This window comes from Sus scrofa, chromosome 13 (genome assembly GCF_054392235.1).
Source record: "Sus scrofa isolate SSC_HxYL_T2T_F1_AM1 chromosome 13, Sscrofa_HxYL_maternal_Yorkshire_Landrace_v2.0, whole genome shotgun sequence".
In the NCBI taxonomy this organism is placed as follows: Eukaryota; Metazoa; Chordata; class Mammalia; order Artiodactyla; family Suidae; genus Sus; species Sus scrofa.
Genome location: NC_139395.1, coordinates 47,686,602 through 47,705,744, shown reverse-complemented (window position 1 = coordinate 47,705,744; position 19,143 = coordinate 47,686,602). Strand labels below are relative to the sequence as shown.

The 19,143-nt window shown below is 56.4% G+C and overlaps 1 protein-coding gene across 15 annotated transcripts in view; it reads left to right on the top strand.

The window, feature by feature from the left end:
- The window catches only part of CACNA2D2 (calcium voltage-gated channel auxiliary subunit alpha2delta 2), a 143,751-nt gene extending 126,584 nt beyond the window's left edge, over positions 1 to 17,167 (top strand). For 2 of the 15 annotated variants that reach the window (XM_084988219.1, XM_021068818.2), the window contains 29 exons: positions 42 to 200; positions 416 to 523; positions 621 to 699; positions 1,300 to 1,349; positions 1,536 to 1,625; positions 1,821 to 1,892; positions 2,093 to 2,167; positions 3,675 to 3,749; positions 3,831 to 3,902; positions 3,985 to 4,056; positions 4,164 to 4,225; positions 5,116 to 5,192; positions 6,436 to 6,456; positions 9,186 to 9,246; positions 11,517 to 11,614; positions 11,836 to 11,926; positions 12,034 to 12,096; positions 12,243 to 12,346; positions 12,621 to 12,719; positions 12,812 to 12,900; positions 13,106 to 13,156; positions 13,391 to 13,462; positions 13,828 to 13,980; positions 14,132 to 14,184; positions 14,300 to 14,355; positions 14,492 to 14,618; positions 14,710 to 14,819; positions 14,909 to 14,991; positions 15,096 to 17,167. In XM_084988219.1, the coding sequence (XP_084844345.1) occupies positions 42 to 200; positions 416 to 523; positions 621 to 699; positions 1,300 to 1,349; positions 1,536 to 1,625; positions 1,821 to 1,892; positions 2,093 to 2,167; positions 3,675 to 3,749; positions 3,831 to 3,902; positions 3,985 to 4,056; positions 4,164 to 4,225; positions 5,116 to 5,192; positions 6,436 to 6,456; positions 9,186 to 9,246; positions 11,517 to 11,614; positions 11,836 to 11,926; positions 12,034 to 12,096; positions 12,243 to 12,346; positions 12,621 to 12,719; positions 12,812 to 12,900; positions 13,106 to 13,156; positions 13,391 to 13,462; positions 13,828 to 13,980; positions 14,132 to 14,184; positions 14,300 to 14,355; positions 14,492 to 14,618; positions 14,710 to 14,819; positions 14,909 to 14,991; positions 15,096 to 15,236 (2,463 nt within the window). In that variant the 3' untranslated portion in view covers positions 15,237 to 17,167. Of the gene's footprint in view, positions 1 to 41; positions 201 to 415; positions 524 to 620; positions 700 to 1,299; positions 1,350 to 1,535; positions 1,626 to 1,820; positions 1,893 to 2,092; positions 2,168 to 3,674; positions 3,750 to 3,830; positions 3,903 to 3,984; positions 4,057 to 4,163; positions 4,226 to 5,115; positions 5,193 to 6,435; positions 6,457 to 9,185; positions 9,247 to 11,516; positions 11,615 to 11,835; positions 11,927 to 12,033; positions 12,097 to 12,242; positions 12,347 to 12,620; positions 12,720 to 12,811; positions 12,901 to 13,105; positions 13,157 to 13,390; positions 13,463 to 13,827; positions 13,981 to 14,071; positions 14,185 to 14,299; positions 14,356 to 14,491; positions 14,619 to 14,709; positions 14,821 to 14,903; positions 14,992 to 15,095 lie in introns of all 15 variants that reach the window. The other 13 variants (XM_084988220.1, XM_021068820.2, XM_021068819.2 and 10 more) reach the window with 12 other exon arrangements.
- The last annotated feature ends 1,976 nt before the right edge of the window (positions 17,168 to 19,143 follow it).

The window sequence follows — 19,143 nt, the reverse complement described above, 5'->3', positions numbered from 1 at the left end:
GGCCAGCCTAAGGCCACTCACTACCTTCACTGTCCCCACAGTTCAATGAAAAGGCACAGCCTGTGTCATGCTTCACACACTTGGTACAGGCCAACGTGCGTAACAAGAAGGTGTTCAAGGAAGCTGTGCAGGGCATGGTGGCTAAGGGCACCACAGGCTACAAGGCCGGCTTTGAGTATGCCTTCGACCAGCTGCAAAATGTGAGCCCCCTGGGTGGGCAGGCGGGCTGCTGGGGCTTGGTGACATCAGGGAAATCAAGACAGATGGGCTTGTTAGTGCCCAACACACAGGTCAGGCATATAGCACTGCAGTGGGGGAGGAGGGCCAGAGGGCCAGGCTCACCCAGGGGAAGGAGACCCACCCCTGGACTGAAGAGGGATCAAGAGCTGCCTGACTCCACACCTACTCTGCCCAGTCCAACATCACTCGTGCCAACTGCAATAAGATGATCATGATGTTCACGGATGGTGGCGAGGACCGTGTGCAGGACGTCTTTGAGAAGTACAATTGGCCCAATCGGACGGTGAGGCTCAGCCCAGGCAGGGGCTGCCCTGACCGTGCCCAGTACAGGGGAGGGCTGTCCTCTGGTGGCCGTGGCAATAACTTCAGGCCTCAAACAGGTTCGCGTGTTCACTTTCTCCGTGGGGCAGCACAACTATGACGTCACTCCCCTGCAATGGATGGCCTGTGCCAACAAAGGTACTTCGTCTGGGCATCACTGCCATAGGGCCTGCCTGCTGTGTCCTGCAGTCCATTGAGCTGGTTGTCCACCTGTCCTTCCACATGTCCAGCTTCCCCAGCTGCTTGTTCATCTACTGTCTGTCTATCTTTCCATATGTATGACTGTCCATCTCTCTTTCTGGCTAACTTATCCATCTGACTGAGCATCTTCTTGCCCATCTGTCTGACTGCCCATTGGTCCTCTGTCTCCCAGCTTCTCTGCTCCTGCATCTGTTTGCTGGCAATCCATCTCTCTCTGCAAATGAGCCTGGCCCCCATGTGGACCCTGAATGTCACTGACATCCTAGAATGAGGGACTTCAGGCCTCAGGCTCCTCCTTTCACCCCACTTCTGCTTCCTTACACCTCTACACCCATGGCCCCTTCTGTGACATCGGTCCCATTGACAGGGTAGTGGCAGGGAGCACCAGAGGGACATGAGTTCAGGGGAAATGACACCAAAAAGAGAGGGAGCCTGAGGGACAGTCAGGGCTGGTAACACACCTCAGGGTACAGGGCCCCCTGTGCTGTGGATCCCAAGCAACATCCAGGCCCGCCTCTGTCTGCCCTTCCCTCACAGGTTACTATTTTGAGATCCCTTCCATTGGCGCCATCCGCATCAATACGCAGGTAAGACTGTTGGGAGCCTCCTCCTCCCGGCCCCTTTCCTTGCTTCAATGGAAATGGAAGGAATGATGGGCTCCTGTGGGGTGAGAGCGCCCCCTTGTGGCTTTCTGACACATGGGGAAGCGGGACCCGGAAGGTACAGTGGGAGGGGCAAACTCAATCCGCACCCCGCACCCCCGCCCTCCCCAGGAATACCTAGACGTGTTGGGCAGGCCCATGGTGCTGGCAGGCAAGGAGGCCAAGCAGGTGCAATGGACCAACGTGTACGAGGATGCACTGGTAAGGCCTCTAGGCAAGGAAGAGGTGGGGCTGACGACCTTCCCCCAGGATGTGACAAAAGGGTCAAGTCGCTTGAGGACCCACTTTAAACCAAACAGGAGAAAGAGGCTTGTCCCTGCCCCCCTGCTCTGAATACTCAGAATGGGGGCATGGCTGGCCATAGGAGTCTAACCCACCCTCTTCCTCTCCCTTCAGGGGTTGGGGTTGGTGGTGACAGGGACCCTCCCTGTTTTCAACCTGACACAGGACGGCCCTGGGGAAAAGAAGGTGAGGTCCCCCAAGGGCAAGGCATGCTTGGGGAAGGTTGGGTATGCTCATAGCAGGTTTGGGATGGAGAAGGGATAGGTAGGCCTGCAAACTGAAGGCAACTGTTTGTGAGAGCTCCTTCAGGCCTGGGGGGTGGGTTGGGCAGGGCAGCCCCCCCATGGAATTGAGCCCTTTGTAGACCCCCATGCCTCTGCTCCCAGAACCAGCTGATCCTGGGTGTGATGGGCATTGATGTGGCTCTGAATGACATCAAGAGGCTGACTCCCAACTACACGGTGAGTGTCTGCCTACCCATCTGTCTGCTCAGCCTCCCATGTGGACACAGGCCAAGCTTAGCAGACTGATGGGGGTTCCCACACCTTTGTAGAGTCCTCTGAGTTCAGGCAGTCAGGGAAGGCCTCCAGAGGTGGTGACCTTGGACCTAGAGCAGGATCAGCAAACTTTCTGTAAAGGGCCAGACTCTGCATTTTTTAGGTTCTGCCAGCCGAAATATTCATACTCAGTTCTGCTGCTATATGGAGAAAACAGTCAGAGACAAAACATAAGTAAATGGGCATGACTAGTTCCAATACAGTTTTGTTTGTGGATACTGAAATGTGAATTTCAGATAATTTTCACATGTCATGAAATAGAATCCCTTTTTTCAACCATTTAAAAATGTAAAAACCGTCCTTAGTTCACAGCAGTACAGTAGCAGGCAGCCAGCTAGGCATGACCCATGGGCCCTAGTTTGCCGACCCCTGGACTGTCACATAGGCAGGAGTGTCCTGGGTAGAAAGGAGAGGAAGTCATACCTTGAAAGCAAAGGAAATACTCTGAGGAGTTCCCATTGTGGCTCAGTGGTTAACAAATCTGACTAGGAACTATGAGGTTGCAGGTTCGATCCCTGGCCTTGCTCTTGCTCAGTGGGTTAATGATCTGGTGCTGCTGTGAGTTGTGGTGTAGGTTGCAGACGCGGCTCGGATCCTGCGTTGCTGTGGCTCTGGTGTAGGCCGACAGTGACAGCTCCGATTCGACCCCTAGCCTGGGAACCTCCATATGCCGCTGGAGCAGCCCAAGAAATGGCAAAAAGGCAAAAATAAATAAATAAATAAATAAACGAAGGAAACACTCTGGGCAAAGGCCTGAAGGAGAAAAACAGACTCATAAGCCAGGGAAGGGGCCCGGTCAATGAGGCTGGCCCAGGGCCTATGGCAAAGGGAGTGTGGGACTGGGTTGTGAAGGGTTGGCAGATGTGTGTCAGCATGCTTAGACCTAAGCCACATGAAGGCCCTGTGTCACTGGCCTCCATGTGCAATGAGAAAACTGCCTCAGAGACGTTAAGGGGTAAGTGCAGGGTCTCGCTCTTCTTTCCCTTCCACTTGAGAGGGACGCCCCAGGGAGACTAAGAATACACTCCTCCCACTGCGCTCTACCAAGAAGGGGGTCAGGAAGAGACCATGTTGGGGAGGTCAGGGGAGGGCAACAGCAGGCTTGTTGGTCCAGTGGAGGTGGAGAGCTCCTGTTGACACTCCATGAGAACCATGGGGAGGGCCTGAGAAGGCCAAATCACAAGGTCCCATGGAGCTGGCCAATGGGCAAGGGCTGGTGCATGCAGGGCATCAGCCTGGCGGACTTAGCTTCAGAGGTGGACTTGGGGCCATGTGGCATGTGGGGGCTCCTGGCCCAGGTGGGTAAACAGCACTCCCCAGCCACCTGGAAGGCAGGACAAAGAGGAGCTCCAGAGCCCAGGGAATCCCTGCCCAGCCTTCCAGGCCCTAAGCCCCCTATGTCCATCCCCAGCTTGGAGCCAACGGCTACGTGTTTGCCATTGACCTGAATGGCTATGTGTTGCTGCACCCCAACCTCAAGCCCCAGGTGAGCCAGGTGGGTGGCCTGAAGAGGGGGTGTAAACCCTGTAAGAGAGGGCCTCCTGACTCCCTCCCTTTCCTCCCTTAGACCACCAACTTCCGGGAGCCTGTGACTCTGGACTTCCTGGATGCAGAGCTGGAGGATGAGAACAAAGAGGAGGTAAAGAGAAGAGGAGGGGATAGAGGGCATCCAGAGCAGAGGAGGGTAAGAACCCCGACTCTCGTGTCTCCGGCCCTTCCAGATCCGTCGGAGCATGATCGATGGCAACAAGGGTCACAAGCAGATCAGAACCCTGGTCAAGTCCCTGGATGAGGTGAGAAGGTGGCAGAGGGGGGACAGAAGGTCAGGGTGGGCACCCTCCTACCCCTCACCCCACCCTTGCCTGCTACCTCAAGTTCCTGACCCAGCCTCTTCTCCCAGAGGTACATAGACGAGGTGATGCGGAACTACACCTGGGTGCCTATAAGGAGCACCAACTACAGGTGAGTGGGGTCAGGCTGCACAGGCGGGGGGGGCAGGGAGGCCCCAGAGCCCATGGCCTGAGCCCAGCTGCCCCCCCTCCCCAATCTGCCAGTTCTCTGCAGCTGTGACCAGAATCCTAGTCGGGTCCCAGAAGCCGGGGCTGTCACTGTCCCTTCATGCACAAGCACTATTTCCTGGGAACGCAGGGCAGAAATGTCTCCCCATGCCCCACCACCCTCTCTACATCCCTCCCGCCTTGGATTGAATCCCTGGGTGTCCGCATTCAGGATGTCATCCTCAGCACAGTAACAGGCCTGCTCTCAGCAGTCATCGAAGACTCAGAGCACGACCCCTTGTGGGTCAGACCCAGTCAGTGCAGGGTATCTTCTGTGTGCCCCAAGAGCAGGTCTCCTTCATACCCCAGTACCAGCCCATGACTCTCCCTCACTATGTTAGTGCCAGCTCTGCTTTTAGCAGTCTCTGGGGACCATGGCCCCCATGAGAGTGGCAGCACTCTCGTGGCAGCACCCCCACTCCAACCCCCACAGCCTGGCTCACTGACAGCATTCTACCCCTTGTGAGAGTGCTGCCAGCTGCCGGCCAGATTGAAGGAGGCTGACTGGGCAGGTGGTGTGTTGAGGGAGGCTGCTGGGCTGCTGGATGGAGTGAGGATTCACCTTGGGACTGGGAGTTCCAAGGCTTCCTGAAGAGTTCGGGGAGTGGAGGGTCCAGCCCCTAGGGCCATAAATCTCCCACAGCTAACCAGGGAGAGGTGTCCCTGGTGGTCAGGGGAGGGGATGCCACAGCCTGGGCCTCTCTACCCAGCTCCAAAGCCATGGGGAGGAGAGTGCCAATGTGGCCCACCTCTCCCCAGCAGTGACCCGTGCTCCTCCCTTCCCTGCCCTCCCAGCCTAGGGCTAGTGCTCCCGCCCTACAGCACCTTCTACCTCCAAGCCAACCTCAGTGACCAGATCCTGCAGGTCAAGTGTAAGTGGCCCGGCCCCTGCCTGCTCCCTGCACCCCTGCCTCTGCCCTGCACCCTGGCCGGCCCCAGGCAGCATAGCCAGCCGCTTGCGGCCAGGCAGCCCCTCCTCCCCAGTCTGCCCACCCCCAGGTGCCCGCAGGCTGGGGCACCGGCCATGGCCATCAGAAAGTCTGTGGAACTCTGCATGCTCGCCTTTTCTCAGATTTAGTTCTAGACCATTCTCTCATGGTTTCCATTGAGGTTTTTGTTTTTGGTTTTTTCCTATTCCGTGTCTTCCCTCCTTAGCCTGCCTCCCCCGCACACCCCTGGGGGCTGCGTTCTTGGAAGACACCCCCTCCTCTCATCTCTCCTGCCCCCTGCTCCCTGCGCAGCTCTCTGCCCCTGTGGCACCATCCCGAGGGTCTCTCCCTGCTCTGCTCCCTTGTCTGTCCCCCTCATTCATCCTCCCTCATTTTCCTCTTGCACCCCCTCTCTCACCTCCTGCCTCCATCACCTTCCTGCCTACTTACTCTCTCCCTTTGTCCTTCCTTCTTTCCTCCCGCTTCTGCTGCTTCTCTCTCTTTCCTCCCCTCCCTTCTCCTTTCCCTCCCTACACCCCCATCATCTCTATCTCCCTCCCTCTTTCCCTCTCTCTTCTGCTCACTCCCTCCTTTTCTCTCTCCCACATTCCCTCCCTCCCACTCCTCATTCAGCCTCTCTTCCTCTCTCCTCCTCTCTCGCCTCCTCTCTCCTCCCAGCCCCTCCTTCACTCCTTTCCTCCCTCCTTCATCCCTGCCTCCCCACCCTCCCCATCTCTCACTCTCTTGCCCTCCCTCCCTCCCTCCTTCCCTCCCTCTCCCGCTCAGCTCCGCTCCGCTCCTCCGCTCCTCTGCCTGTGGCTCATCCCTGCATGTCCTGATCACCCTGGTCCTCCCCTGAGAGGCCTCCAGAGCCTTGGCCCCGCCTGCCCAATGCCCCGAGGTCACTGGGAGGGAGGCTGGGGCTCCGGCCCCACCGGGCGCCCCCCACCTGCCTGGCCGACTGGGGCTCATCTCCTTTGAGTTTTCTTGCTCTCTCTTTCTCTCTCATGTTGTTTTTTGCAAGAAGTTTCCTTTCGGTATGATGATGAGACACAATATTTTCATTCAAACAGCCATTGAATAAAATATTGTTTGTGCCCCTCCCCTTCCCCTCCCCCTTTTCGTTTGTTTTTGTGTTTGTGTTGTTTTTGTTTTCCTCGCTTTCTCTCTTGGTGGACTGTCCCAGTGCCAATCAGCAAACTGAAGGGCAAGTATATTCAGAACCAGTGCACCCTCCTCTCCCCACCCCACCCTCGTCCTCACACCCCTGCTTGCCCCCCTCCCTGCCCAGGACCAGCCAAACCCCTGCTCTCCAGGACTCCCCCCAGCATTCCCTGGGCTCCTCTAGTTTTTGCCTTTCCTCTGATCCCTAAACCTCTATTAGAGCCAGCAGCCCTTTCCCCTGGCCCTGCCTGCAGGGTGGTCTCCGGCGTGTTCTAAGAGCTCAGGCCCTCTCCTTACCCTCCTTTCTCCCTGTGGGCAGGCCGCTGCCCCCCCATCCCCCACTCCATCCCTCCAAGACAACTCAACAGTGGGGACAGGGCCATATGCCTCTCTACCACCTCCCACCCAGCAGGGCAGGGGGCCTGAGATGCAGGGGGTAGATCAGTTCTCAGAGGCAGGTTTATGTGAGGCTTCCTCTGGTACAGTTCTCCCTCCTCTCATCTCTCCAGTTTCTCTCCAGAAGCTGGCAGCCCTCCCAAGAGGAGACAGAAAGCTTTGGAAGCCCCACACCCTGACCCTGGGGCAGAGGGTCAGGATAGGGCAGCAGCAGGAAAGCAAGGCAGACCAGACCATCCTGGGTGCTGGCCTAGGTGCTGAAGCCTGTGTCCCCTGCTCCCCCCACTGCTTCTGGAGACTTTGCTAAGTCCACCGGCCCAGCCCTCCCTGGGGTGCTTTCTGCTGCTGGGGAGTGGTCAGGTATCGGAAAAGTGTTCCCCTGGGAAATAAAGGTAGACTCGGGGACCCTGGGCCTGGCTGAGAACGGAAGAGGATTTGTCTGGACCCCAAGGGCCAGCAAAGAAGCTCAGAGGGAATCAGGCTGGGGGGTGGGGAAAAAGGTTCTGTCACTTAGAGGTACTCAAGCCAGAGACTTCAGAAAATTGAGGCAGTGAACTTGCAGGCTCAAGTTCAAGGGACATGAGAGAGGCCAAAAACAAGGGACATGAGAGAGGTGAAGAACAAGGGACATGAGAGAGGACAGCACACAAGGGTCTCTGCCTCTGATGCACAGAGACGCCCTTCCCACAGAACAGATGTAGCAGATGGAGTATGGAGAGCCACAGGGAGATGCTGTGTCCCCACTCCCCATGAGGAAGCAGGGGCTCCTCAAGAAACCCTAGGGGCCCTGTCCAGCCTAGTCCAGAAAAGTGGATCCAGCTGCCCCCACTGGCCTGGATGGAGGTGGAGAACATGCCCTACTCCCACTGGCTTGAGTTGTCTTTTCTCCCCCTCCCACATCCCTGCCAGTGACCCCAGAAATGCAGGACCCTGGTAACAATGACAACCATGGCATAGTCTCCCTTCCTGGTCCCCCACCCCCTTTTTCTTTCTCCTCCTCCTCCTCCTCTCCCCACCCCAACCCCTCCCTGTCGGCTTGTATCCAAACCCTGCCTCATAGTCCTCTCAGAAAGCAACAGTCCAACCAGTGACCTCCATAAGCCCCCACTCCCCAGAATCTGGCAGTGCATTGTGGAAGTATTTGGAAACAAGAAAGACCCCTCTTCTCATGGGGTGACACTGAGGTCAGAATCTGGGTGAAAGGATGGGAAGGTGCATTGCCCAGGGTGTGACAGACAGACTGAGAGCAGAGGGACACCTCCCAGGTGCAGAGCAGCAAAGTGGCCAGTCCAGCTGAGCAGGGAGAGGCCCCAGAGGAGCACCGGTAGCCACATCCCCAGATTCACTCACAGATCCATACAGAGACACATGCACACACACTCATGCAAACACATACACAAACAAGCTTGCATATGCACACTTACACATGGTGCTCACTCACACATGCGGCAGAACGCTCAATAGCACCCCATGCCTTCTCTGGAACCCCCAGCATTCCTCCCTGGCTGCTCTGAGCCCAGACAGGTCCTAGGAAGAGTAGAGACCCAGCTCTTCTTCCCACCTGCCCTCCTGCCCCCAGCCTAAGAGGGCAGGTGTGCAGGTTCAAGCAGTGCTCCTGTGCCCTCCTAGCTCTCAGACTCTCCTCCCTCAGTGTGGGAACATTCCCAGGCACCTGAAGGATCTCCCCTCACCCAGCCTCCTCTCCCAGGGAGGACCCCTGGACCCCCCACAATGCACTATGTCCCACCCCCAGCTGCCCACACCGTCTCTGGTTGGACTGTCTGTGCCCGTGAGAAAACCCCTTCGGTTTGGCCATGTTGATGCCTGACACAGAACAAAAGCAAGACCTACCAAAATGCAAACAGCCGCAGCAAAGAGAGATAAAAATCCGCAGCCAAAAGCCAATTCCCTTCCTCAAAGTCTCTTTGGAGGCCAAGGAAGCTCAGCATGCGGTTTTTTCCATTATGGATGTGATAAGAGCGAGACTGGCGCCTCCCCCAGACCATGCATATATATAGCAGTGTGTGTATATATATATGTGTGTGTGTGTGTCCGTGTATATGTGCTATACAGCCGTATGGAAGCATATACAGCCACGCCAAGGGACTCACTGCCGACAGAGGACCAGGCCCGGGCAACATATTGGCTATAACTGCCCTCCTCCTGCGATGCTGTAGTCTCCACAGGCCCTCCACCCCTCCCCGCCCATCCCTTCTCTCTGGCTCGAACTTGAACGTGGAAGTGGCGGGTTCCTCTTTGCTGGTGTCTCCCTCCCTCAAGCCACCCTTTGTCCTGTCCCTCCAGCCCCGTCAGCTCTGAGCCCCTGGCCTCCTGCCTCCCCAGCCCCCGCCGGATAACCCCCCATTTCTGTTGCAGATTTTGAGTTCCTGCTCCCCAGCAGCTTTGAGTCTGAAGGACATGTTTTCATTGCTCCCAGGTAGCTTGCGTGTGGCCTTGCTGAGGTGTCCTCCCCCAACCTGACCTCCCTGGCCCTGCCTCCTGCACTGCTACCTGGAGCTGTGTGTGTCTGTGTCCTGTGCAGTGTCGCCCCGCCATGCATAGCCCCGTATGTGCGGCTGCGTGCATACCTGGGCCATGTAGCCACACCAGGCAGCAGTAGCCAGCTGCCCACAGCTTCGGCTCCCACCATGCCAGAGACGAGAGGGCTCTAGACTGCTGACTTTCCTTGCCCTCCCAGGCCACCAGGAAGAAGCCCTTTCTGCCCTGAGCTGGCTGTCTGAAGCACGCCCCTCACTGGGCAGCTGCTGCTCTGGTTTGTGGTGCCCTCCTCACCCCACCCCCACCCTGCACCCGTCCTTGTCCTGTGTCAGTCAGTGTTTGTGTGGGTGTGGGGGCCAAGCTAGCCAGAGTCCACGTCAGCAGTGCCTGGTCCACGTGTGGTGACTCACTGAGTTTGGGGGGAGGTACAGGGAAGAGGGGTCGGGGCTGTGAAGAGCTGCTCTGGCAACTAAGGGGTCAAGGCCCAGCACAGGCCTGGGCCTGGACCATCCCTGGCATGCACCCTCATGTGTACACCCTATGTCTGTTGGCCCATGTCTGAGGAGGCCAGCAGGCCCCTGAGTGGTGAAGCCCTCCTGTGTGGCCTGGGCTTTGGATGGGGGCAGGTAGGTGTAACACAGAGACCCATGAGCACTCCCAAGCACCACACGAGGGCTCTGGACACTCCTAACTTTGGTGTGCGCACGTGCGTGCATGCACCCACAGAGTACTCTGTGACTCTCTGTAAATGTGTGTTTGTATTTGTGAGTCATCGTGTACATTTATGAGTCCGAATGTACATGTGGGGTGGCCGTGTGCATCTGTGACTGTGGGAATGTGTGAGAAGGCCTGTGTGGCCCACAGGACCCTGAGGGAGCTCTGAGGGCAGGGACCATGTTTGTTTTTGTCCTCTCTGTATCTTTGGCACAGGAGAGCTCAATGCATATGTGTTAGGTGAGTGTAAATGTGCATACTATGTGAGAGGGAGGGACTTGAGGTGACTTGCATCTCAAGTATAGATGTGTGGGTGTCACTCTGGGCAGATCAGGTATGGCCTCCTCACAGAGAGATGCAGGCTTGTTCCACGTGAAGGCCCTGGGAGCCAGGGAGCAAGTAGGGGCTGAGATCCAGTCCCAGGTATTGTCACCAATTTGCAGGCCCTCACACAGCCTGGAGAACCAGAGCATTTAAAAAATTCCCACAGGGAGTTCCTGCTGTGGTGCAGTGGAAACGAATCTGACTAGTATCCTTGAGGATATGGGTTCAATCCCTGGCCTTGCTTAGTGGCTTAAGGATCCAGCGTTGCCGCGAGCTGTGGTGTAGATCACAGATGCAGCTCTGATCCGGCCTGGCTGTGGCTGTGGCTGTGGCTGGCAGCTGTAGCTCTGATTTGACTCCTAGCCTGGGAACCTCCACGTGCCACAGGTGCAGCCCTAGAAAGCAAAAAAAAAAATCCCACAAAGCTGCTGCCATGCAGCCCAGCAGGGAGGTCTCTGGTGGCAGGGGTATGGATGAGAGGGCAAGCAAGAAAGACAGCTCCACCTACCAGGGTAAAAAGGACAGCTCGCCAAGAGTTCCTGGGGAGCAGAACCCCAAGCAGCTCTCCCCACTCCCCTGTGTTCTCTGGGGGAAGGCATTCTGGGCAGAGGGAACAGCCAATCCAAGGACCCACATGTTCCCAGTGACTCCCTGACACCCTCCATGGTATGATGAAAAAAACTGAGGCTCAAGGAGCTTGAGTGAATTGCCCAAAGGTACACAGCCAGGAAGTGGCAGGATGAGGTCTTAGACTCATGCTGACTAAGCTGGTACTAGGATTCTACCCACTGTGCCCATGGAATGCTGCAGCACACACATGGACGAGCTGGCCATAAGGCAATTCCTGGGGCCTTCCAGGTGCACCATCTGGCTCCAGCTACACAAGCGAGGTGGGAAGCTCTGGAGGGCCAAGCCCAGAAGGGAGAATCTATTTGGGTGGAGGAAGCAGACCGTCATTTTCTGCTTCCTACACCCAACCAGGTCAGCTCTGCCCCTGTCCAGACCTGGCAGCTGTCGGCACATAGTCGCTGCAGCTTGTAAGAATATACACGCCCCTCCCTGTGGCCTGGACTTCTCAACAAATAGCCAGGCAGGCCTGTTGGGAAGCCTCAACCCTGTTGCCCTGTCCAGTCCCCCAAGCCCGTTCTTCTTGCCCCTCCCCACCCCCAGAGAGTATTGCAAGGACCTGAATGCTTCAGACAACAACACCGAGTTCCTGAAAAACTTCATTGAGCTCATGGAGAAAGTGACTCCAGACTCCAAGCAGTGTGAGTGCCTGGTGGGGTAGCTGGGTCTGGGCAGTGCCCAGGCAGCAAGGGGGCAGCCCAGAGGAACCCAGAGACTGGGAAGGTGTAGAAACATGCAAGCCCAAGCCAAGGGCAGGTCCTGGGCCAGATCCTGGGCCAGGCTGGGAGCCTTGGGGATGGCGGGGAGAGTGGGCAGGCATCCACATGAAGATACTTCCTCCACCCCAACCCTCCCATTCCAGGCAACAACTTCCTTCTGCACAACCTGATCTTGGACACAGGCATCACACAGCAGCTGGTGGAGCGTGTGTGGCGGGACCAGGATCTCAACACGTAGGCACCACCCAGCCTGTGGGGGCAGGAAGCTGGGATGGGCCCAGAGGCCCTGGCCCTGCCCTGCAGAAAGCAGGTCTGTGACCTCACCTCCCTGCTGCCTCCAGGTACAGCCTTCTGGCCGTGTTCGCCGCCACTGATGGCGGCATCACTCGTGTATTCCCCAACAAGTAAGTGACCTGCCCCACTACCCAACACCCTGCCCTTCCCTGGGACTCCGCCTGTTCCGCTACCCAGAGCCCTCCTTGCATCTGCTGAGACCATCGCCCCCACATGCCACCCCTTCCACCAACCTCTGCCTATCTCGGGTGACCAGGGCAGCTGAGGACTGGACAGAGAACCCCGAGCCCTTCAATGCCAGCTTCTATCGCCGCAGCCTAGACAACCATGGCTACGTCTTCAAGCCACCGCATCAGGATGGTGAGTGTTCTCCCAGGTGCACAGCAGCAGGGGAAGCTGAGGCTTCCCTATCTGCTTAGCAGTGGCTAGGCTCAACTCTGTGAGGCTCCTCTCAAACAGGAGGCTGGCTGGAACTGGGGCAGATAAAAAGGGCTATGCTGGGCCAAACACTATATTGGCTGCTTAGGCTGAGGTCAGCCTTGGCTTGGGCTCATGGGCTCACAGAGCCCAGCACTAGAATGGTCAGTATGGCTGCCGGACCCTACTCCTGACCACCCCACCCCACACACCCCAGCCCTGTTAAGGCCACTGGAGCTGGAGAATGACACGGTGGGCATCCTGGTCAGCACGGCTGTGGAGCTCAGCCTAGGTGGACGCACACTGAGACCAGCAGGTGAGTACCCAGGACGGAGGTGGGGAAAGAGACAGTGGGCAGTGTGCTGCCCAGGTAGGTAGCTATTAATGGCCCCTTGCTCTCCCCCATAGTCGTGGGCGTGAAACTGGACCTAGAGGCATGGGCTGAGAAGTTCAAGGTGCTAGCCAGCAACCGTACCCACCAGGACCAGCCTCAGAAGGTATTTGGTCAGGGATGGGGGCAGAAAGCCCAGCAGTAGCCATTCTGGTGTCCCCAGGAACCCCTATGAGTCCTCCCACTCAGTGTGGCTCTACTGCCTCTGGAGAGGTAGGGGCTATTGCAGATGACCCAGGGAACCCCATGTATAAAAGGTGACGGGAGGGGGAAAACTTGTGGGCACCTTATGGCCCTTGTTCTCTACCCAGCAGTGCGGCCCCAGCAGCCACTGTGAGATGGACTGCGAAGTTAACAATGAGGTACGTGTGCCCTGAACCCTAGCTTACCCCTCTCCTGAACACCTTAGTCCCAGCTGCAGTTCCTAGCCTATCCCTTGGCCAATAGAGCGCAACATCCCACCCTGACTTCAGCTTTACCAGAACTGGGGAATGGGGCTCCCTCCACTCAGCCACTGGACTGCCAAGGCCTGGGGAGGAAGATCTGGGCCCAAGCCCCTCTCCATCTTTCTCCCCCCACCCAACCCCTGCCCCCAGGACCTGCTCTGTGTCCTCATTGACGACGGGGGATTCCTGGTACTGTCAAACCAGAACCATCAGTGGGACCAGGTGAGGGTCAGGAAGAGGATGGAAGGGAGTTCCCGTTGTGGCGCAGTGGAAATGAAACCGACTAGTATCCATGAGTTTGCAGGTTCGATCCCTGGCCTTGCTCAGTGGGTTAAGGATCCGGCGTTGCCGTGAGCTGTGGTGTAGGTCACAGATGCGGCTCGGATCTGGCGTTGCTGTGGCTGTGGCGTAGGCTGGCAGCTGTAGCTCCAATTCGACCCCTAGCCTGGGAACCTCCATATGCCACGGGTGCGGCCCTAAAAAGCAAAAAAAAAAAAAAAAAAAAAAAAAGGGAAGAGGCAGTTCGGGTGTGAGCCTTCTGGGGGTGTGGCACCGCCATCCCTGTGACTACCACTCCCTCCTGGCAGGTGGGCAGGTTCTTCAGTGAGGTGGATGCCAACCTGATGCTGGCACTCTACAATAACTCCTTCTACACCCGCAAGGAGTCCTATGACTATCAAGCGGCCTGTGCTCCCCAGCCCCCAGGCAACTTGGGATCTGCACCCCGAGGCATCTTTGTGGTGAGCTCCAGCAATGCCTGGCCTGGAGGAGGGTGTGGGAGGGCTGGGAGACCTGCTCACACATGACCCCCCCCAACCACCAACAAGAAAGCTGGAGGTGACATGGGTCCAGAGGCAGCAGTGGGAGCCCATGCCACTCTCTCCGCTGCAGCCCACCATTGCAGACTTCCTTAACCTAGCTTGGTGGACCTCTGCTGCGGCCTGGTGAGTAGGAGGGGAAAACGGGAGAGGGAGGGTACTCTCCAGAAGAGCTGGAGAGAAATGGAGCATAGTACTGGCCTCTGCTGACCACTCCCACTTAGTGGCCCATGCCCTGCAGGTCTTTGTTCCAGCAGCTTCTCTATGGCATTATCTACCACAGCTGGTTCCAGGCAGGTAGGTAGGGCTTTGGATGCCTCTCCTTAAAGCCCTTTCCCAATCTGAGACTGACCCCAAAGGGAGGGCCAGGCTTACAGCTGGGCGAGGCTCAGGGTGTGTAGGGGTGGGGCTGAGGCGCTCTGGGCCTTCGCAGACCCGGCGGAGGCCGAAGGGAACCCGGAGGTGCGCGAGAGCAGCTGCGTCATGAAACAGACCCAGTACTACTTCGGTTCGGTGAACGCCTCCTACAACGCCATCATCGACTGCGGAAACTGTTCCAGGTGCGCGCCAGGAGCTAGCCAGGGGGGCGGGGCGAGGCGGGGCGGAGGGTGGGGCGAACCTCGGCGCCCCGCCCTTTTGTGCTGTCTCCAGGCTCTTCCACGCGCAGAGGCTGACCAACACCAACCTTCTCTTCGTGGTGGCCGAGAAGCCGATGTGCAGCCAGTGTGAGGCAGGCCGGCTGCTGCAGAAGGAAACACACTGTATCCTGCCCGCGCCGCTCCCCGCGCCCCCTCCCGCCCCTCGTGTCCCTTCTCTGCCGCCGCCTCCTTGACTCCCCACCCATGCCCAGCGGACGGCCCGGAGCAGTGTGAACTGGTGCAGAGACCACGATACCGGAGAGGCCCACACATTTGCTTCGACTACAATGCCACGGTGAGGAGGCCTTAACGTGTAGCTCTCTTCCCCCAGGGCTAGCGCGGCCCTTCGTCCCCTCTGCCCATCCCATCCGACCAGCTGCTTCTCGTCTCTTCCCGCAGGAAGATACTTCAGACTGCGGCCGTGGAGCCTCCTTCCCGCCGTCGTTGGGCGTCCTGGTGTCCCTGCAGCTGCTGCTCCTCCTAGGCCTGCCTCCCCGGCCACAGCCTCAAGTCCACGCCCATGCTTCTCGCCGCCTCTGAGCGCCCCTTCCCAACCCCAGGCCTCCCTCCCCTGCTCCCTCTCCCCACACCACCTCCCTTAGAGCCTCCCGGCTCCCTCGCTGAAGAATCTGATGCGCCTGGCTTCCCAAGAGTCTGCGCCTTGGAAGGGGGGGGGGTCCCAAAGGAAGGTGCCACAGGTCTTTGACCCCCCCCCAAGCCAGTACCACCGCTGAACTATCCAAGTGTCCCCAGACCCCTCATTCCCACTGGACTCACCTACCCCTGAGGGCTGGGCCAGGAAGGCCACAGTACTGATGCCAAACCAGGCCTCCACTGCTCACCCTGCCCGGAGGCTCCCTTTGTGTGGAAGACCTAGGCCTTGCCCCAGCAGGACTCCTCTAGCCTGGCCCTTCTGCCCCACCCAGGACCAAACCTGGATTCTCTAGGAATAATGAAGGAAATTGAGATGGGCACTTTGAGGCCCGTGCATTCCAGCTTAAGTCCTGGCAGGAGAGAGGTCCCAGGGGCAGTCCCCCAATGAGTTCTTGCCTCTCTCAGGCCTACAGCCACCTCTCCCTCCCCAAGCCCTGCAGGGGGCAGGACAGTGACAGTGACACTGGCTAAAACACAATCCCTTACACACCTGGAGCCCTGAGGGCAGAAACTGGACTCACATTAGATTAGACATAGCCAGGACACAGACACGCACAGACGCATGCAGACACACACACAACATGGGGTAGGGTCAGGGTGGGGGCTCACGAAGCCTTACACAGGGTGAGGGGTTGGTGGGAGGCTTGGCACATGCACACTCCATCTCCTGCTCACCGTCCGCCTCTAATCTGACCTGCCGCCTAGCTGGTCCTCTGTCTCTAAAGCTGAATGTCAAACAGTGCCAAATGCTGGGGCAAGGAGTGAAGACCCCTCTGTCCCACACTAGCTGCCAGTGTCCCCTAAATGCCCCTGACCCCACCAGGTGCTCATTGTAACCATTTCTCTCTAGTGTCAGGCCGCCCCCATGGGACCACATGCCACTGCCTGCACCCCTCAGCAGAGGAACGCTCACCAAACATCGCCCTTTGCCTTAGGGGTGACTTGATCACTCCTAGCTGGGTCATCCCACCCCTAATCTGGCCCTTACACACTCAGGCCTGTGCCCACTCCCTGTCTCCTTCCCACTCACACACACACACTCCCTGGCCAAACTGCTCCTCCCTGCTAAACACACACTTGCCCATACGTACACACATATACACACTCTGTGCACACGCAGAGGCTGGGGCCTGGGCACATCTCTTCACACCATTCATTCTGGTCATTTCCCCCAAAGGTATCTTGGCCTGGGGGCCATTGGGGGACTGAGGGCAGGGGAATGTTGCCACGGGGCTCAGATGGACTGGGAGGAGGGGGGAGGGTGATGCATTAATTAATGGCTCTGTTAATTAATGTCACGTTGCTTGTCGCTTTCTCAGTGTGTGTCCATGCCCGCTGCTGGTGCCAGGGTGGGCGCCCATGCTGTACACCCAGCCTAGATGCCAGCCATGTCTTGCAGGGGCGTGTGTGTAACTGTAGTGTAGTCAGGTGCTCAATGGAGAATATAAAAATAAGAAACATATACAGAAAAATTAATATATATTTTAAGTTTAAAAAACAGAAAAGCAGACAAAACAATTCCCATCAGGTAGTTGTCCAACCCCCAGCTGGGTCTGATCTTTCTCATCACCCACCCGACCTGGCTACCCCCTCACCTCGGGCTCGGGGGATCTGTGGGGGACTAGGGGGCCATTTCCTTTTATCTGCCCTTTTTTTTTGGTTGTTGTATTTTGTACAGACAAGTCAGAAAAACAACAGTGACAAAAAAGTCAAGAAAACTTTGTAAAATATTGTGTGTGTGATTCCTTGTAAAATATTTTCAAATGGTTTATTACAGAAGATCAGTTATTAAATAATGTTCATATTTTCACTTCAAATGGTTCCCATCCACTATGTGTGCCTCTGACTGTGGATTGGGTGGCTTGAAGACATGACCTCAGAGCCACACTGACCACTCAACTGGGAGTGAAGGCCATAGCAATCCAGTGGGTGGAGGGCATGATGCTTCCCAGGCCTCCTAGGTGGCAGAATCTTTTGTCTTGTGTAATGTTTTCGAAAGCCTCCAGGAAACAGTCTTTAAGGGGGGGGGGGGAGTTTCCCAGAGGCTCAAGGCCAAGACCGTGGAGAAAATAAGATGGAGATGAGATGCTGGTTTAAGCAGGCTTCTGACCATAGGGTCAGACCACCTGGGCCAAGTGAGCAGATCCCCCACTTGGAGCAAAGAATGAGTACCTGGTCCTTGAGCACCCAGTCCAGAGGAGGCTGGGGTCTGGCCCACCCACAAGCATGATGGCTGCTCCTTCCCAGCCCAGTGGAGGCCTGGTGCTCTCAGAGGCCACCGACATTGGAACACAACTCTGAGTCAGCTTCTGCAAATCCTTTCGGACCTCCTCTGGAAAGCGCTATACCCTTGTCCGTTTTTTTTTGTTTTGTTTTGTTTTTTAACCCTTGTCCATTTTAAAGCCAGCTCTCTTAATAGCTCTCTTCTGTGTGACCTTCAAGTTCTTTTCAAGGGGAAAGACTTATAGCCACCAGTGCAGAGGTTTCCCAGTGCTACTGACACTTACTCTCTTAGAATACACCCTCCAAACTCTGCACTCACCCAGCTAAGTCCTCACCACAACCTAAGAGTTGGATACTAGTTTATCCCCATATCCCAGATGAACAAACTGAGACAGGAGAAATCTTTTCTCCCAGATGAGAAGAGCAAGAAACCAGTAAAGTTTTCAGAAAGGAAGTGGCCTATGGCTGGGGGAACTTGGATGGTAAATAAATGAAAGATGGCATTCCAGGCCTTAGTGAAGACACCTTTCCTCACTCCACAAGAGCAGGCCACAGAGCAAAGCCTAACTAGCAACCTCTGGACAGCTCCCATGCTCTGCAGCAGTCCCAAAAATCCTGGAGTAGACTTGTCATATAAAATACTAAACATCCAGTCAAATTTGTTATTTCAGATAATCAACAAATATTTAGTATGTTACCAACACTGCATGGGACAAAGCAATGCTAAAAACTGGGGTCGCGCTTATACTGAAAAAATTGTTTACCTGAAATTCAAATTTAACTGAGTGCCCTCTTGATTTGCTCAATCTGGCAATCCTACACTGGGGCAGCATCCAGTGGGATGCCAAAGATAAAGGACAGCAACACCTTTTGTAACCTGGTAGGCTATGCACAATGGCAGCTGAACTGAGATCAGTGGTGGAAAGGAAGGGATTCTGCACTTCATAAATGTACTTTATTTTACAACTGTTTAAAATGTAACTCAATATAAAAAAAAAAAAATCAATTTGCACAGGACACAACCTGCCTGAAGCCACCATTGCACTGAAGTGGGGGCCCCAGGCCAGCCTGACTCAAGTTTGTGGAGAGACCTCTCTTCATGATGGTCAGCGATTGTCTGTGGTGGGGAGGAGAGCCACTGAGAGTGGCCCAACATCACCCATTTGGGGACTGGAGGCCTTAGTTCAAGTACTGGCTCCACCTCATTTGTAACAAGGGCAGCCAGGGCAACACCCTCACTGAGCGCCCAGAGTAGACTGGCATTTTACAGCCCAGTCCCCTTGGATCCTCACAGTAAGTACAGTCATCATCTCCATTTTCCTGTCCATGAAACTGATCTTCAACAAAGTTCAGGAATTTGGCCAATGTCACACAGCCGCCAAAGAGCAAAGCAAGAATTCCAACCTGAATCAGGCATACAGCAGACCGCCTTAATTCCTGGAGTTCGCGCCCACTGGATCATCCAACATTCTTACCCACATACCTGCCCGCAAGGAGACACCCACCCAGGTGTACAGGCATACACTGAGCCACTCCTCATGGGAAATTCATCAAGTGTGTGACCTGAGGT